This window comes from Podarcis tiliguerta (genome assembly GCF_965153285.1).
Source record: "Podarcis tiliguerta genome assembly, chromosome: 2".
In the NCBI taxonomy this organism is placed as follows: Eukaryota; Metazoa; Chordata; class Lepidosauria; order Squamata; family Lacertidae; genus Podarcis; species Podarcis tiliguerta.
Genome location: NC_139535.1, coordinates 13,137,465 through 13,155,426, shown reverse-complemented (window position 1 = coordinate 13,155,426; position 17,962 = coordinate 13,137,465). Strand labels below are relative to the sequence as shown.

The following is a 17,962-nucleotide window of genomic DNA, read 5'->3' as shown; positions in this document are numbered from 1 at the left end:
GAGCAGGTCGTCTATTTTGGGCATAGGAAAGGCCGTGGGCTTGGTCTTGGAATTTAAGATCCTGAAGTCCACTACAAGCCTCTTTTGGGGCGTGTCTTTCTTCTTCACAAAGAATACAGGACTGCCCCCCACTGCCTTCGACTCCCGGATGAAGCCGCGTTTCAAGTTGAGGTCTATGAACTCCCTGAGTTCTTGCAGCTCGTCTTCAGACATGGAATACAGCTTCCCGGTTGGCAGCGTCGCCCCTGGCAGGAGGTCAATCTTGCAGTCATAGGGCCTGTGGGGAGGCAGCTTGTCCGCTTCTTTCTCGCAGAAAACCTCCAAAAACGCTGCATACTTGAGTGGCACTGCTTGCAGCGTGCCTAATCGTAGCTGCTGGTCATCCTCTTCCCCTTCCGGGCTAGGCAGGATGCAATGTTCCGCACAGTAAGAGGAACCGAAGGTCAGTTGGCGCTGGTACCACGCCAAAGCTGGGCTGTGCCTGTGCAGCCAACTCATGCCCAATACTACAGGCGTGTCCGACAGGCGGGTGACATTGAAGCTGATGACTTCTCGGTGATTCCCAATTTGCATCACCATGGGAGGCGTTTGCTGCACCACTTGCCCCCCCAGCAATTCCCTGCCATCCACCGTGACAACCTGTAGAGGCAGCGTGGCTGGCAGTAGTGTTATGTTGTGCTGTTGAATAAAGTCCAGTCCTATAAAGTCTGCGTTACTACCAGAGTCAATGGTGATTGGCACTTCCAGAGTGCGTCCATTGGGCAGTTGGAGTGACGCTGTAAGCTGCACCACTGGTTTGGGTGGGAGGGGGTCTGTGGGCTGCAAAATTGCTGGGGATTGCTTCATTGACTTGTCTGGCTGGACCCCAGTGCCTCTTCGTCCAGCCAGACTCCGTCGTTTCCCTGCTGTGGTGTTCTCTGCTGAGTTGCATCTGTGACTGTTGCCGAGGCTGCAGTGTGCTTGTGGAGCCTCTGGGGACACTCTTTCGCCATGTGCTGAGCACTCTCGCAGATGTAGCACTTCCTGTTCCCTCTAGGAGGCTTCGTCTTGACTGCTCCCGGTGTTAGGGCTCTGGTAGCTGACTGAGCCCTGGCACCTCCAATCTCCATCGGTTCTTCTCCCCCTCCCTGCGAGGGTGTGGATTGCGCACGCGCTGCATCTTTGGGAGAGAAGGGAGGTGCTCTGGCTGGTGCCCGTCCCCAACGTCCTTCTTCTCTGTTCCAAGGACGTTCTTCCAGACGCACCCCAATCTCCAGCGCCCTCTGGACCACTTGCTGAGTGTTCTTTGGTCTCTCCCCCCTTGCAATCTCAGCTTTTACATCGGCATTCAAGCCTTCCCAAAAGAGGTCTCTCACTGGAGCAGAATCTTTCTCCCATCCCAACGCATGGACTAATCCAAAAAAGCGTGCATGGTACTGCCTCACACTGGCTCTGCCTTGTTTAAGCCCGTGTATGTCTCTTCTGGCAATATCGATGTCTATCTTTGATAAAAAACACGAATCCATCGCTTTAATGAAAGCCTTCGCATCTTGGAGCGCCGGATCATTATCTCTCCATAAATTCCTCAGCCACGTTTTGGCCTCCCCATGCAAATGGGACAAGATAAACCCCACTTTCTCTCGCTCATCTCTAAAGTCTTTTTCTAGCAGATCCAGCGCAAACAGCAGGTCTGCTCGGAAGTTGGGGTACTGCTGTAAACTCCCGTCGAAATGAGATACCAGACTGCCTCCCCTTCTCCCCAGTCCAATGCCCTCTGACTTGGGTCCCGGTTGCCCCAGTGTAGTAAGCACTTCCAACCTGGCTCGGAGATCTCTGCAGGCGGCATCCATTTCCTCTTCCCTTTTCTTGGAGGCCAGTACCTCCGCGTTGAGTTGAGTCACTGCATTTCGCAGTTCTGTCAGTTGCTGTTCTGCAGTCATCTTGCCTGATTTGTGTGAGCTCTCGAAGCACCACTCCTCTGGCCTCGCTGCGTCGACTCACGTTGCGAGGTTCTTGGTGCCAAAACTTTCAATGAGATGGAGCTTACTGTCAGAGCTGGCTCCTGGTCCCAGCTCACAGAGGACCAACGCTAGCCGGTAGTAATGTATCAAAGTCTTTATTGAAGTATAGTTTCCATTTCCAAGCCTCAGCGCCCCAGCTCTACGTCTAGGGTCTAGACCGGCGAAGCTCCATCTGAGTCTCCACCCCCTGTACACCAGTTTAAGACTCTAATCTTACTCCACCTCTTCCTTCTCTCCTTTCTCCTCTGGGTCCTGCTACCCCCCGGGGTCTCCTCCTTCCTGGACTCTTCCGACGCAGACGTTGACCCCCCTGACTCCTCCCCCTCTCTTCGGCGGGCTTTAGGACCTGGCTCCCTACCCGGGCTGCCAACTGTGCTGCCCTCCTGTATATTTGAACTTGGCGCGCGCGCGCGTTTAACCTTCCTCTTGACCGTTTCCTCGCTCCCTGACGGAGGTGTGGTCAATACTGCCTCCTGTTCTCCCGCTGGTAGCGCGCCGCCTGATCCCGATGCCTGGGACTCCTCCCCCCTACTGCACTCTGGTGTGGACGCTGGTCCAGATTTCCAACTGCTGCTCTCTGAGTCTCCTCTGGCCCCTTCTTCCTGAAGTGCCCCCCTGGGCACTCCCCTTGCCCTGACCATGGGAGCCCCCTTTTGTGAATCCTCCGATTCACTGGAAAGACTCAGAGACCTCGGACCGCTGTCATCGCTGACATTTCCTTCGGACTCCTCCCCCTCGCTCTCCATTTCCTCCCTCTCCTGTGCCTCTGCTTCTGAACCCCTGACATCCATCCCCCCCTCGAAGCCCCCCCTTCCCCCCTCCCCTCCTTCAGATGTGGGTGCTGGGTGCTCCGTCGTTGTGGGGGTGAATGGCGGATACAGTTCGTCCCCCGTGGCGTGCATCCAGCCGGATAAGTCCGGCTCGTCCCCCGTGCTCTCGCCGACCTCAATTTCCTCTGCTTCCATCTCTGTGCCGCCGTGCTCGAACCCAACGTCCTCCCCCAGCACGTCCATGTCCATCTCTCCCCCGGTCACCTCTGGGGCCGTTGCCTGCCAAGGACCCCCCAGCCACTTCCTGCTCCACCGCTCCTCTGGTCGATCGTCCCACCAAAAAGAGCGGTCTGAGGCAAACCCCGAGGGCGATCCCTCCGGGGAACGTGTGTCTAGTGCCGGTTCTTCGTCTGAGGTGAACCCCTGGAACGTGCTGGCTGAAAGCGTGGGTGTGAAAAGCCAGTCGTCGAAATACTCGGCTGGCATGGGCCTGTGCGGGAACAAGGCATGAAACTCTTCCTTGAGAAGAGGCTCGTCCAAGGCATAGTCCGGCACCCAACGGTTGGCGCTGGCCGGGGTACCTTCGCTGGCGAGAAAATATTCTACTCCCTCTTCCCCCCATCTCGAGTCTAAAATCTCTGTGACCTGGTTGATGGGTTCCCCTCTTGGCGACCCCCTCCTCGTGGGCGTCTCCCTATACGGGTCTGGTGCCGTGCCCTGCGCCTGAAATCGGTGAGGTGCTTTGTAGGGCGTGAGCACTGACCTATGGAACACTGGGTGCATTCTGGATCCCTCCGGAAGTGTCAACCGGAAGGCCACTGGATTGATCTGTGCCTCGACTTGGTAAGGTCCTAGCTGCTTATGTCCGAGCTTCTTCTTCGCTAATGATCTGGTCGGCACTGCTTGGGCTGCTAACCACACCCAGTCTCCCACCTGTATGTCCTCCCCAACCCTTCTGTGCTTGTCAGCCTGCAGTTTGTATGCGTGCTTTGCTAGTTCTAACTGCCTCCGAAGCTGTTCGTGAACTTCCTGCAATTCTGACGCTAAGACTTCCGCTGCCTGTGGCTCCCCCTCCCCCAGTCTCTCTAATCCCGGGAAGGTTCTGGGATGCCTCCCGTTGTTGGCGAAGAATGGTGTCACCCCCGTGGACACGTGCTTCGTGTTGTTGTAGGCGAACTCAGCGAGCGGTAGGTAGTCTACCCATGTTGCCGGCTGCTGATTTGCATAGCATCTCAGGTACTGCTGCATGATGGCGTTGACGCGCTCCGCTTGTCCGTTGGTCTGCGGGTGTCTCGCCGACGCTAGGTTGATCTTGACGTTCAGGAAACCCATCAGCTTCTGCCAGAAGTTCGAGATGAACTGTCGCCCCCTGTCGGACAAGATAGACCGTGGCAGACCGTGCACCCTGAAGACGTGGTCTATGAACAGTTTGGCGGTCTGTTCCGCCGTGGCCACCTTCGCGCACGGAATGAAGTGGGCCATTTTGGTGAACATGTCCACCACCACTAGCACTGCCGTCTTGCCCCTCGAGCTGGGTAAATCCGTGACAAAGTCCAGGGCCACCCTCTCCCACGGTGCGCTCGGTGTCTGCAGCGGTTCGAGCAGTCCCGCCGGAGGTTTGTGCACTGACTTGGCCCTTTGGCAGGTGTCGCACCTCGAGACGTACTCCGCGACTTCCACCCGCATCTTGGGCCACCAAAAATCTCTGGCTACTAATTCTGCCGTCTTCTCTTTGCCAAAGTGCCCGGCGGTGGGTGCGTCGTGCAACTGCTGCAGTACTTTCGCGCGGAGGTCGTCTCCCGGTACGTAGAGGGCCCCTCTGCGGATGAGCAATCCATCGCGTATCTGGAAGTCGTCGTCCTTCGCCATGCCCTTGTGCACCTCCTCCATCTTGGCTCGTGCAAAGGGGTCTTCCTGCAGCGCTCGACGGACAGCATCCAGGTCCACGGTTGCTGAAGCGCACGCCCACGCTTCCGGTGCGAAAATGTGCTTGGCCGCTGCTGGTGCCGCCTCTTCGAGGTATTGCGGCTTTCTGGACAGTGCATCTGCCATGATGTTGTTGTCGCCTGGGATGTACTCTATCCTGAAGTCGAAATCTGCAAAGAACTCCGCCCATCGTATGTGCCGCTGGTTCAGGAACCTTGCCGTGCGCCAGTACTCCAGGTTCTTATGGTCCGTGCGAACCTGCACTGTGTGCTTGGCTCCGACGAGGAAGTGCCGCCACGCCTTGAATGCTGCATGAATGGCCAGCAACTCCCTGTCCCAGATGGTGTAGTTCTGCTCCGACTTGCTGAGCTTTCGAGAGTAGAAGGCGCATGGTCTCCAGTCCCCATGCGGGTCCTGCTGCAACAGTACTGCTCCCACGGCTCTGTCTGAGGCGTCCGTTTCAACTCTCATCGGTCTGCTGGGATTCACGTGCAGCAGCTGCTCTTCGGAGGAGAAGAGACGCTTGAGATTCTGAAAGGACTGCTCCGCTTGCTCCGTCCAGATGAATTTCTTCTTCTTGGAGCTGAGCGTGTCCGTAATGGCCACTGTCTGCATCGCGAACCCCTTGATGAACTTGCGGTAAAAGTTGGCGAAACCCACAAACCGCTGGACCTCCTTCCGGTTGCGCGGGCTCTTCCAGTCCAACACTGCACGAACCTTGGCGCTGTCCATGGCGAGCCCCTTGTCCGACAACTTGTAGCCCAGGAAATCTACCTCCTTCCTGTCGAACTGGCACTTTTCCAGCTTGGCGTACAGCCTATGCTCCTGCAGTCTCTGCAGAACTTCCTTGATGTCTCCCTCGTGGGTCTCCTCTGATTCCGAGAATATCAGGATGTCATCCAGGAAGCAGACGCATTTCTTGTAGAGGAGACCCGCCAGTACGTGATGCATGAAGGCTTGAAAACAGTGAGAGCCATTTTGTAATCCAAAAGGCATGACCCTGTATTCATAGGTGCCCAGGGGCGTGAACATGGCAGTCTTCCATTCGTCGCCCTCCCGTATGCGAATCAGGTTGTACGCCCCTCGCAGGTCCAACTTCGTGAAGATGCGTCCTTTCCTTACCGTTGCGAGCAGGTCGTCTATTTTGGGCATAGGAAAGGCCGTGGGCTTGGTCTTGGAATTTAAGATCCTGAAGTCCACTACAAGCCTCTTTTGGGGCGTGTCTTTCTTCTTCACAAAGAATACAGGACTGCCCCCCACTGCCTTCGACTCCCGGATGAAGCCGCGTTTCAAGTTGAGGTCTATGAACTCCCTGAGTTCTTGCAGCTCGTCTTCAGACATGGAATACAGCTTCCCGGTTGGCAGCGTCGCCCCTGGCAGGAGGTCAATCTTGCAGTCATAGGGCCTGTGGGGAGGCAGCTTGTCCGCTTCTTTCTCGCAGAAAACCTCCAAAAACGCTGCATACTTGAGTGGCACTGCTTGCAGCGTGCCTAATCGTAGCTGCTGGTCATCCTCTTCCCCTTCCGGGCTAGGCAGGATGCAATGTTCCGCACAGTAAGAGGAACCGAAGGTCAGTTGGCGCTGGTACCACGCCAAAGCTGGGCTGTGCCTGTGCAGCCAACTCATGCCCAATACTACAGGCGTGTCCGACAGGCGGGTGACATTGAAGCTGATGACTTCTCGGTGATTCCCAATTTGCATCACCATGGGAGGCGTTTGCTGCACCACTTGCCCCCCCAGCAATTCCCTGCCATCCACCGTGACAACCTGTAGAGGCAGCGTGGCTGGCAGTAGTGTTATGTTGTGCTGTTGAATAAAGTCCAGTCCTATAAAGTCTGCGTTACTACCAGAGTCAATGGTGATTGGCACTTCCAGAGTGCGTCCATTGGGCAGTTGGAGTGACGCTGTAAGCTGCACCACTGGTTTGGGTGGGAGGGGGTCTGTGGGCTGCAAAATTGCTGGGGATTGCTTCATTGACTTGTCTGGCTGGACCCCAGTGCCTCTTCGTCCAGCCAGACTCCGTCGTTTCCCTGCTGTGGTGTTCTCTGCTGAGTTGCATCTGTGACTGTTGCCGAGGCTGCAGTGTGCTTGTGGAGCCTCTGGGGACACTCTTTCGCCATGTGCTGAGCACTCTCGCAGATGTAGCACTTCCTGTTCCCTCTAGGAGGCTTCGTCTTGACTGCTCCCGGTGTTAGGGCTCTGGTAGCTGACTGAGCCCTGGCACCTCCAATCTCCATCGGTTCTTCTCCCCCTCCCTGCGAGGGTGTGGATTGCGCACGCGCTGCATCTTTGGGAGAGAAGGGAGGTGCTCTGGCTGGTGCCCGTCCCCAACGTCCTTCTTCTCTGTTCCAAGGACGTTCTTCCAGACGCACCCCAATCTCCAGCGCCCTCTGGACCACTTGCTGAGTGTTCTTTGGTCTCTCCCCCCTTGCAATCTCAGCTTTTACATCGGCATTCAAGCCTTCCCAAAAGAGGTCTCTCACTGGAGCAGAATCTTTCTCCCATCCCAACGCATGGACTAATCCAAAAAAGCGTGCATGGTACTGCCTCACACTGGCTCTGCCTTGTTTAAGCCCGTGTATGTCTCTTCTGGCAATATCGATGTCTATCTTTGATAAAAAACACGAATCCATCGCTTTAATGAAAGCCTTCGCATCTTGGAGCGCCGGATCATTATCTCTCCATAAATTCCTCAGCCACGTTTTGGCCTCCCCATGCAAATGGGACAAGATAAACCCCACTTTCTCTCGCTCATCTCTAAAGTCTTTTTCTAGCAGATCCAGCGCAAACAGCAGGTCTGCTCGGAAGTTGGGGTACTGCTGTAAACTCCCGTCGAAATGAGATACCAGACTGCCTCCCCTTCTCCCCAGTCCAATGCCCTCTGACTTGGGTCCCGGTTGCCCCAGTGTAGTAAGCACTTCCAACCTGGCTCGGAGATCTCTGCAGGCGGCATCCATTTCCTCTTCCCTTTTCTTGGAGGCCAGTACCTCCGCGTTGAGTTGAGTCACTGCATTTCGCAGTTCTGTCAGTTGCTGTTCTGCAGTCATCTTGCCTGATTTGTGTGAGCTCTCGAAGCACCACTCCTCTGGCCTCGCTGCGTCGACTCACGTTGCGAGGTTCTTGGTGCCAAAACTTTCAATGAGATGGAGCTTACTGTCAGAGCTGGCTCCTGGTCCCAGCTCACAGAGGACCAACGCTAGCCGGTAGTAATGTATCAAAGTCTTTATTGAAGTATAGTTTCCATTTCCAAGCCTCAGCGCCCCAGCTCTACGTCTAGGGTCTAGACCGGCGAAGCTCCATCTGAGTCTCCACCCCCTGTACACCAGTTTAAGACTCTAATCTTACTCCACCTCTTCCTTCTCTCCTTTCTCCTCTGGGTCCTGCTACCCCCCGGGGTCTCCTCCTTCCTGGACTCTTCCGACGCAGACGTTGACCCCCCTGACTCCTCCCCCTCTCTTCGGCGGGCTTTAGGACCTGGCTCCCTACCCGGGCTGCCAACTGTGCTGCCCTCCTGTATATTTGAACTTGGCGCGCGCGTTTAACCTTCCTCTTGACCGTTTCCTCGCTCCCTGACGGAGGCGTGGTCAATACTGCCTCCTGTTCTCCCGCTGGTAGCGCGCCGCCTGATCCCGATGCCTGGGACTCCTCCCCCCTACTGCACTCTGGTGTGGACGCTGGTCCGGATTTCCAACTGCTGCTCTCTGAGTCTCCTCTGGCCCCTTCTTCCTGAAGTGCCCCCCTGGGCACTCCCCTTGCCCTGACCATGGGAGCCCCCTTTTGTGAATCCTCCGATTCACTGGAAAGACTCAGAGACCTCGGACCGCTGTCATCGCTGACATTTCCTTCGGACTCCTCCCCCTCGCTCTCCATTTCCTCCCTCTCCTGTGCCTCTGCTCCTGAACCCCTGACAGAAATGAATTTATATCCTCAGACAAACAAAAGAAAAGAGGGGTGGTCACCTATATAAATAACAAAATCGAAGCCCAACAAATATTTAAAGATGAAGACGGAAGGATAATCGCGGTTCGAATCAAATGGCAAGGAGAAAATTTAATCATAGTCGGGATCTATGCACCTAATGGAAACAAGACTGAGTTCTACAAAATTTTGGAAGAAAAACTATTTGAATATATGGACCAGAAAATAATAATAATGGGGGATATGAACAGAGTGGTTTCACTGGAGATGGATAGACTCAGAGAAGGAGCAAGTAAAGAAGGAAAATTACCGAAATCATTTTTTTCGATGATAAAGAATTTGAATTTGATAGACATTTGGAGACTTAGACACCCATTGGTTAAACAATTCACTTATCATTCTGAACCGAACCAGTCGATGTCTAGAATAGACCAAATCTGGATTTCAACCGAACTTACCCCAAGAACCCAACAAATTGAGATTCAACCGAAGGTGATTTCAGACCACAACCCAATAAAATTCGAATTGAAAGGATATGAAGAAAGAACCTTCAGATGGAGGATGAATGACTATCTATTGGACGACCAAGAAGTTATAGAAAAAGCACAGAAGAAATTGACGGAATACTTTGTGGACAACTGTAATAAAGGAACAAAAATAAATGTTGTTTGGGATGCAAGTAAAGCAGTAATGAGAGGATTTTTTATCCAACAGAATTCAATTAAGAATAAAAATAAGGAAAAAGGTAAAAAAGAAATTCTGAAACAAATAATGGACAATGAACAGAAATTAATTAAGCATCCGAACAATAAAAAGGCAAGAGAAAATATCAAAATATTACAAAGCCAATTTGCAATGATAATAAACAAAGAGGTAGAATGGAACATCAAAAGATTGAGACAAAATAATTTTGAACATGCAAATAAATCTGGCAAATGGTTGGCCTGGCAAATTAAAAAAAGGAAAGAACAAAGTACAATAAACAGAATTATGATGGAAGGAGAAGAGATAGTCAACCCAAAAGAGATTAGAAAAGGGTTCTTGGATTATTATAGAGAACTATATAAAAAGAAAGAAAGAAACAACTTGAGAAAAATTGAGAGATATTTAAAAGATAAAAAGGTGCAAAAGATCCCGACTGAGAAAAAACAGTGGTTAAATACCCCAATAGAAATTGAGGAAATAAAGGAAGCTATTAAAGATTTGAAAAGGGGGAAAGCTCCAGGGCCAGATGGATTCACCGCCAGATATTATAAAGAAATGAAGTCTATTGTACTAACACCGTTGAAAGAAGTTATGAACAACATCTTAAAAGAAAGAGACATCCCAGAAACTTGGAAAGAAGCATTTATTACATTTTTACCAAAACAGGACTCAGACTTAACCCAAGTTAAAAATTATAGACTGATATCATTGTTGAACACAGACTATAAAATATTTGCAGGGATTCTTGCGAAAAGATTGAAAAGAGTATTACAGGATTATATTCATAAAGACCAAGCTGGTTTCCTTCCAGGCAGGCAGATGAAAGATAACATAAGAAATGTAATTAACATAATAGAATATCTGTCTGTCAGGATTGATAAACAAGCTATGATGATGTTTGTGGATGCCGAAAAGGCATTTGATAATATAGCTTGGGACTTTATGTTGAGAAATTTAGAACATATGGAAATTGGTGAAGAGTTCTTCAATGGAATTAAGGCAATTTATACAGAGCAGAGAGCAAAACTTATAATAAATAATGTTATTACAGAAGAATTGAAAATCTCTAAAGGAACAAGACAGGGATGTCCGCTTTCGCCATTACTATTTATAACGGTGTTATAAATTCTATAAGACAAAATGAAAATATAAAAGGGGTAACGATAGGACAAAATGAATATAAAATTAAAGCGTTTGCAGATGACCTGGTAGTAACAATAGAAGAGCCAACAACGACGGCTAAAGAAGTTATAGAGGAAATGGATAAGTTTGGAGAAGTGGCAGGCTTCAAGCTAAACAAGAAAAAAACCAAAATGATTGTAAAAAATATGGATCAAAGTGCAATCGATACAATGCAACAACAAATTGAGATAGAGGCAGTTAAAAAGGTGAAATACTTGGGAATATGGCTAACTCCGAAAAATATCGACTTATTTCAAAACAATTACGTACCAGTGTGGAATGCAATTAAGAAGGACCTGGAAGCATGGGGAAGAATGAAATTCTCACTTTGGGGAAGAATTTCTATAATTAAAATGAACGTGTTGCCAAGAATGTTGTTTCTGTTCCAGACTATCCCCATAATTAAGGGGAGTAGTCTATTTAAAGAATGGCAAAGAACGATCTCAAGATATATATGGCAGGGCAAAAAGCCGAGAATACAATTTAAACTTTTGACAGATATAAGACAAAGAGGAGGCTTCGCCCTGCCTGATTTGAAATTATACTATGAGGCGTCATGTCTTTGCTGGTTGAAAGAATGGATAAAACTAGAGAACAAGGAACTGTTAGATTTAGAAGGATATGATAATAGATTTGGTTGGCACGCGTATTTGTGGAAAGATAAGAAAAAAGTGCACAAAGGTTTCGGGGACCACATTTTCCGGGGGCCATTAATTGAAGTTTGGGATAGGTATAAAAACCTATTGGAACCTAAAGTACCACACTGGCTATCACCATTAGAGGTTATGAGTGTCAAGAGAACCAATATGAGAGGTGATTGGGCAACATATAACCAACTATTAGTGAAAGAAGGAGGAAAATGGAAAGTGAAACCATATGAACAAGTCAAAAAGTATGTTTATGACTGGTTGCACTATTATCAGGTAAATGAAATGTTCAGGAAAGATGTAAGAGAAAGGGGCTATGCAGATAAAGATTCAACATTCCAGTCAGAAATAGTAAACAAGGAGGGCAAAACTCTGTCAAAAATGTATAATTTGCTGTTAGAATGGAATATAAAAGATGAAGAAGTAAAATCGGTTATGATTCACTGGGCCAGAGATTTTGGTTACAATTTTCAGTTGGAAGAGTGGGAAAAATTATGGAAGGAGAACTTAAAATTTACTGCCTGTATGGCATTGAAAGAGAATGTTATGAAAATGTTTTACAGGTGGTATATTACACCGGTAAAATTGGCAAAAATGTATAAGATTTGTAATAAGTGTTGGAAATGTAAAGAAAAAGATGGTTCCTTTTACCATATGTGGTGGGAATGTAAGAGAGTGAAAGATTTCTGGGAAATGATATACAACGAGTTGAAGAAGATTTTGAAATATACTTTTACAAAGAAACCAGAGATCTTTCTATTAGGTATTTTGGGAAAGGAAATTAAGAGAAAAGACAGTAAATTTTTCCAATACGCAGTGACTGCAGCAAGAGTACTACTGGCACAAAGATGGAAGCAACAAGAAATACCGACAATGGAAGACTGGAGATCCAAGTTGTTAGACTATGCTGAATTGGACAAAATGACTGGAAAGATTAGATACTTAAGAGACCAAAAGTTTACAGAAAACTGGGGGAAATTTGTTAAGTATCTGGAGAACATAAGTGATGGCCAAATAACGCTAGAAGGTTTTAAAAGAGCACTGTGAATATATGAGAGACATTGTCAAAAGGAAGGTGAGGAGAAAATATAGCTAATGACAATGGGTAAAAAAAGAAATGCGGAAATTAATAATGGCTATGAAAGATTTACGGAAAAGCTGAAGGAAGTCCAAAAATCAAAGACTAAGAAATTGAAATGCGAAATGTGAAAAGAATGTATGTTTTGTTTGTTTTGTTTTGTTGTAAATTAATAAAAATTATATATATATATATATAAAAAAAGCAACCCTGCGAGAGGTTATTATGCAGCACCTACATCTTTAAAAGGTGATGTTATGGCAAGTCCAGTCACTTCTTCATCACCTGAACTTTTCTTGCAGGGTGATAGCTCCGGGAAGAGCTTTCTCTGCCCCTCGTGCACGGCTAACATTGAACTTGAGGTCGCCTAATCACAGGGTCTGCCTGGGTAAGGCAGTCAAAGCAGATTTGGCGGTGTGGCTCAAATTCCTTGAGGAATACAATGCCATTTCTCTTTCGTAGGACATTCTTTCCACTCAGCATGACCTCCAGGTGCACTCCAACGCGGCAGGTTCCCTTGGTTTTGACGTCTAGTATAGAGGCAGGTGGTACGCACAGCATTGGCAGGTTGCTGCTATCACCCCCGATTTTCTTTCCTTGAATTTTTTCCTATTGTGGTTGCCATTCACCTATGAGCCGAGGTTTTTCGGAATCATCGGATAGGATTCTGGTTGGACAGGCAGGCCGTGGTCAATGTTATCAACCGGCAATCAACACGCTCGGACCTAGTATTGGGGCTTCTGTGTGTCTTTGTGCTCCTTTGCTTGCAGGCCAACTTTTCCTTCACCGCCAATTTCATCCCTGGGTTGGAGGACAGCAATGCTTATGCCCTGTCTTGCTTCTAGATGGAACGCTTCCATGCCCTGGCTCCAGAGGCTTATCAGGACCCAGACCCTTTTCCAGACCATCTTTGGAATCTTGGCAGCGCAAAGTGATCCATGGAGTAATGGCTTCTGTATTGCCATCCACATTTTGATCTTATAAAAAGGCCTGGGAAGAATTTGTGACCTTCACTTCCAGCCACACACCCGCAGCTTCGAACAGGGGTCTTGTGCTGCAGTTTGGTGCCATGTGTGCCCGGTCCACCCCCTCAGCACCAAGAGAGGGGCAGGTTCTGCAATATCTTGCCCATCGTAGATCCATGGGCAACGCAGCCAACACCTTGATGGTCCTAGCAGCCAGTAGAAGAGAAGAAGAAGAGTTTGGATTTGATATCCCGCCTTTCACTCCCTTTAAGGAGTCTCAAAGCGGCTAACATTCTCCTTTCCCTTCCTCCCCCACAACAAACACTCTGTGAGGTGAGTGGGGCTGAGAGACTGTGACTGGCCCAAGGTCACCCAGCAGCTGCATGTGGAGGAGCGGAGACGCGAACCCGGTTCCCCAGATTACGTGACTACCGCTCTTAACCACTACACCACACTGGCTCTCAGTATTGCTTTCTTTTCCAAATGCTTATTCTCCACTGACCCATGCTTGGGTTTCTTAGCTAAGAAGGCAATGGAAGGATGGCATAGACTGAACCCTCCAGCTCCTGATTAGCACAGCCTCATAACCTTCAACATCTTAAAGCAAATTTGGAGATTAGCATCGATTTGCTGATCCTGTTTAGAGTATAGACCAGTGATGGTGAACCTTTCAGAGACCAAGTGCCCAAACTGCAACCCGAAACCCACTTATTCATCACAAAGTGCCAACATGGCATTTTCACCTGTATATTTTTATGACTGCTATTGTATTAAATAATCCTTCATGAAAGTTACTGCATTACAGTGGTACCTCGGGTTACATACGCTTCAGGTTACAGACTCCGCTAACCCAGAAATAGTACCTCGGGTTAAGAACTTTGCTTCAGGATGAGAACAGAAATTGTGTTCCGGTGGCACGGCGGCAGCAGGAGGCCCTATTAGCTAAAGTGGTGCATCAGGTTAAGAACAGTTTCAGGTTAAGAACGAACCTCCAGAACAAATACTTAACCCAAGGTACCACTGTACATTCTTCATTAAATTATCTTTCCATTAATATATAATTTTATGGTATTATAACTGAGTGCTTATTTTCTTAAAAAATGTTTAGGGGTACTCTCATTTTGACACAAGAAGATCACCACTGGGGGAAATAAATACAGTTCAAATCAGGGAAAAGAAATACAGCGAATTTCTTCTCCCATTAAATTCACAAAATGTTATGGGGTATACGTCTCCGTGCATCCCCACAGAAAGAAAGCACAGGTATTACTCCAAAACAAAGTGGTGTAATGAGCCACCAAACCTCGGAAATACATTTTCTTCCAGAAGGTTCCACGATTTTGGCCATTATTCATCACTGGAGGGCTGTAGTAAGAGCCACCCTCTCCCAATTTTTAATTTGAGCACATACAAATATAAATAAATAAATAAATAAATAAATATACAAATAAATAAATAAACATACATATACATACATACATACATATAAATAAATAAATAAATAAATATACAAATAAATGAATAAACATACAAATATATATAAATAAATAAACCCAGCCAGATGGGTGGGGTATAAAGTATTTATTATTATTATTATTATTATTATTATTTGCCATCTCTTCGGCTGCCGTTTGATCGCAGTCTCCATGGAATGAATTTTTCTGTTGGTGTCCGTGGGAAGGCCCAGCGAACATGTAAACCCAGCAGCCCCTTCTTGGGTTGCTGTCTTTATATGCTTACTGACATGGGAGTTAAGCCCTACTGAAGTAGAGGCGGCTTACTCCCGAGTAGGAAAAACAGACTGGGGGGAGGCCCTGGCACATCAAAAGTCAATGCCTGCTCAGCCCCTCACTGCTCACCAGGCCCTGTGGCCACAGGCTTTGGACGGCGCGAGCCCTCCTCCCCTCCTCAGCCCCAAGCATGGAAGCTACGGCCCTGCTGGGGTGATGGCGTGTGTGCCCAAAGAGAGGGCTCTGAATGCCCTTTTTGGTTCGCCACCACTGGGATAGGTCATTCATCAGGACACTTGAGCTGATGGAGTGATCTCCTCAGTGCTGTTTTCATTTCCACCCTAAGATCAGATCCTTCAAAACTGTATGGGCATTAGTTGAATAAAACCCAATGTGTTTTTTTTTAATGCAATTTTTATTAATTTTTTCTAATTTGCATTTCAATATATTCATTTAGACATCCTTAAATCAATGACTTCCCTTCTTCTTTTTCCGTGGTTCATTTTGCACATCATTAATCACTGCATACTTTACATGAACTAAACAATTTCCTCCTAATTATACTCAACAAAAAGGATTCTGGTTATTTTGGTAAGGTACTTCTAAACATTTTTTTCCAATTCATTATATATAATTTCCCAGCACTCTTTCCTCCTTTTACAACATATGATAAAACATACTCTAACCTCATTACATCTCCAGCACTTATCTGATTAGGACTTACACATTTTAGCAAGTCTTTTCGGAGTTAAATACCATCTATAAATCATTTTCAGGTAGTTCTCCTTCAAGGAATAACATGGAAAACCCAGTAATGTTAACATGATTCTACTTAGATTCAGATTGCAAAAATTGAGATTGCAAATCTTTAAGAGATAAGGTCATGTCACCATCCCACTTTCATTATGTCTAAAGATCAGTTTCTTTTCTGATTGACGTGGAGGAAAGATGTTAGATTGGCAATATTGGGAAATGAACACTCAGTTCACATTCATTTTTTTTTATTATTGCAGTGCTATGCCAAAAAAGTACTATTTTATATGTCATACCATCAGATGTTCCTTTTTATTCAGATCTGGCCTCAGGACAATAATGTAGGACTTGGGCATGAAGATGCAACCCAGTAACCCTGAACTGGAGGCCAAGATAGAGAAGACCTGCACGGCTACCATATATTTCCCCTTGGTGCTCAGGTAGGCTGGCACAAAGGACACCCAAACACTGCAAAACACCAGCATGCTGAAGGTGATCAGCTGGGCTTCGTTGAAGGCCCCAGGCAGCTTCCTGGCTAGGAAAGCCACCGTGAAGCAGACGGCCGCCAGAAAGCCCATGTAGCCAAGGGCAGAATAAAACATGGCAACAGAGCCTTCGTTACATTGCAGAATGATCTGTCCAGGCTGGGAGTGCATGTCGGAGTCTGGGAAGGGGGGAGACATTCCCAGCCAGACCATGCAGATGCCCCCTTGGACACTGGAAAAAGACAAGACCAGGCAGTTGGCCAAGCTCTTGCCCAGCCATTTCCTCATCTGGCTCCCTGGCTTTGTGGCCATAAACGCCACCACCACCGTGATGGTCTTTGCCAACAGGGAAGACACGGCCACGGAGAAGATGATGCTGAAGGCAGTTTGTCGGAGAAGGCAGGTCCACTTCTGGGGCCGACCGATGAATAAGAAGGAGGACAAGAAGGAGAGCAGGAGGGAGACGAGGAGCAAGTAGGTGAGGTCCCGGTTGTTGGCCTTGACTATTGGGGTGTCAAAGTGTTTAATGAAGATTCCCAAAAGAAAACCAGCGATGAGGGACAAAAGCAGGGCAAAAGAAGCCAGGATCATCCCCAGAGGTTCTTCATAGGACAAGAAATGTATAATCTTGGGGACACACTGATCTCTGTGTAGATTGGAATTCTGATCATCTGGACATTTGTTGCAATGCTTTGCATCTGAAAAACACAAGAGTGACCTCAGTGTTGCCAATATAAATATTATTGCCATCATATTCCATAGTCTACTACACACCAACTATATTATACTGTGATTCTTATTTGATTACTGTATTTTGGGTTGTAGGTTTGCCTTGATGCAATCATGGGCTATAGTTTGGGGTCAGAATAAAAGTATTATGGGCCAGCATATCCCATTGAGCTCCCCCTCCATAGGTACCAATGACTAGAATTGAAAGTGATTTTCCACTATGAAAAGGCATCTTTTAAAATATCCATTCAGGGACATTTACCTTCCTGAATGGAGATTGTTCCTTCCATGCATTCAACACAAGCATAGCAGCAGATTGGTTCTCCCTCCTTAATGGCCTTGGCATAGCCTGGACGACAGTTTTCGGTACACCTTGAAAGAGGCACATTCTAGCCAAAATGAGAAAAAGCATCAAGCAGAAGATGTTAGGACTTTGTGGATAGGAGCCATAGAGTGCAGCTAGGATTGAATCATACAATTAGGTTAGAACTGCAGAATAAGCAGTTTGCTGCTGCCTGGTCAATAGCATTGTATTGCTTGGTCGGATGTATCAAAGAGAATAAGTTGTGATTAATTATTTGACGCACCTGATTGAACCATCTGGGCCACACAATGACATTTCGGTCAATGGCAAACTTGATTTTCTCTGGAGATGCTGGTCTCTTTACACTCCCAACTTTCAACCCAACAAGGGAATTATTGGGAAACTCCACCCAGTTGACAATGACAAAGTCAGCTGCCAGCTCCCCATTCTCATCCCAATAAGCTCCGTCCATGGAAAAGTTGTAAAGGTGGAGGTTTCTTAGGAAAGAGTGCAGCTAAAATGGTACAGGGAAACACACACACAATTAGCAAATGAGGAACAAGGTAGTGTACATGAGCCTTGGCCACTAAGAACTCTAGTCTCCCAAGGTGTAGTCCCAGAGACTCAGATGGGACTCTTATCTGGGAAATAGCATAGCTAGAGTCATTAATATATTGCATGTTAAAATTAGAATCATGAATGAAAGCCAGTGTGGTTATAACATTGTAGTAGGATCAGGGTGTGTGGTCCCATTCTAGAATGGAAGAGCC

At 47.6% G+C, this 17,962-nt stretch overlaps 2 protein-coding genes across 2 annotated transcripts in view; one reads left to right on the top strand and one right to left on the bottom strand.

Annotated features, from left to right (window-relative positions):
* LOC310670718 (macrophage mannose receptor 1-like) overlaps positions 1-17,962 on the top strand; it is a 225,773-nt gene that overhangs the window by 72,432 nt on the left and 135,379 nt on the right. The gene's annotated exons all lie outside the window — the stretch shown is intronic.
* On the bottom strand, positions 15,965-17,863 carry LOC310672925 (vomeronasal type-2 receptor 26-like; the record flags this gene model as incomplete). Its single annotated transcript, XM_083430609.1, has 3 exons — positions 17,476-17,863; positions 17,151-17,277; positions 15,965-16,857 (listed from the first exon to the last, which is right to left on the bottom strand). The coding sequence occupies exons 1-3, from the start codon at positions 17,662-17,664 to the stop codon at positions 15,965-15,967; spliced, it is 1,209 nt and encodes a 402-aa protein (XP_083286735.1). The 5' UTR covers positions 17,665-17,863.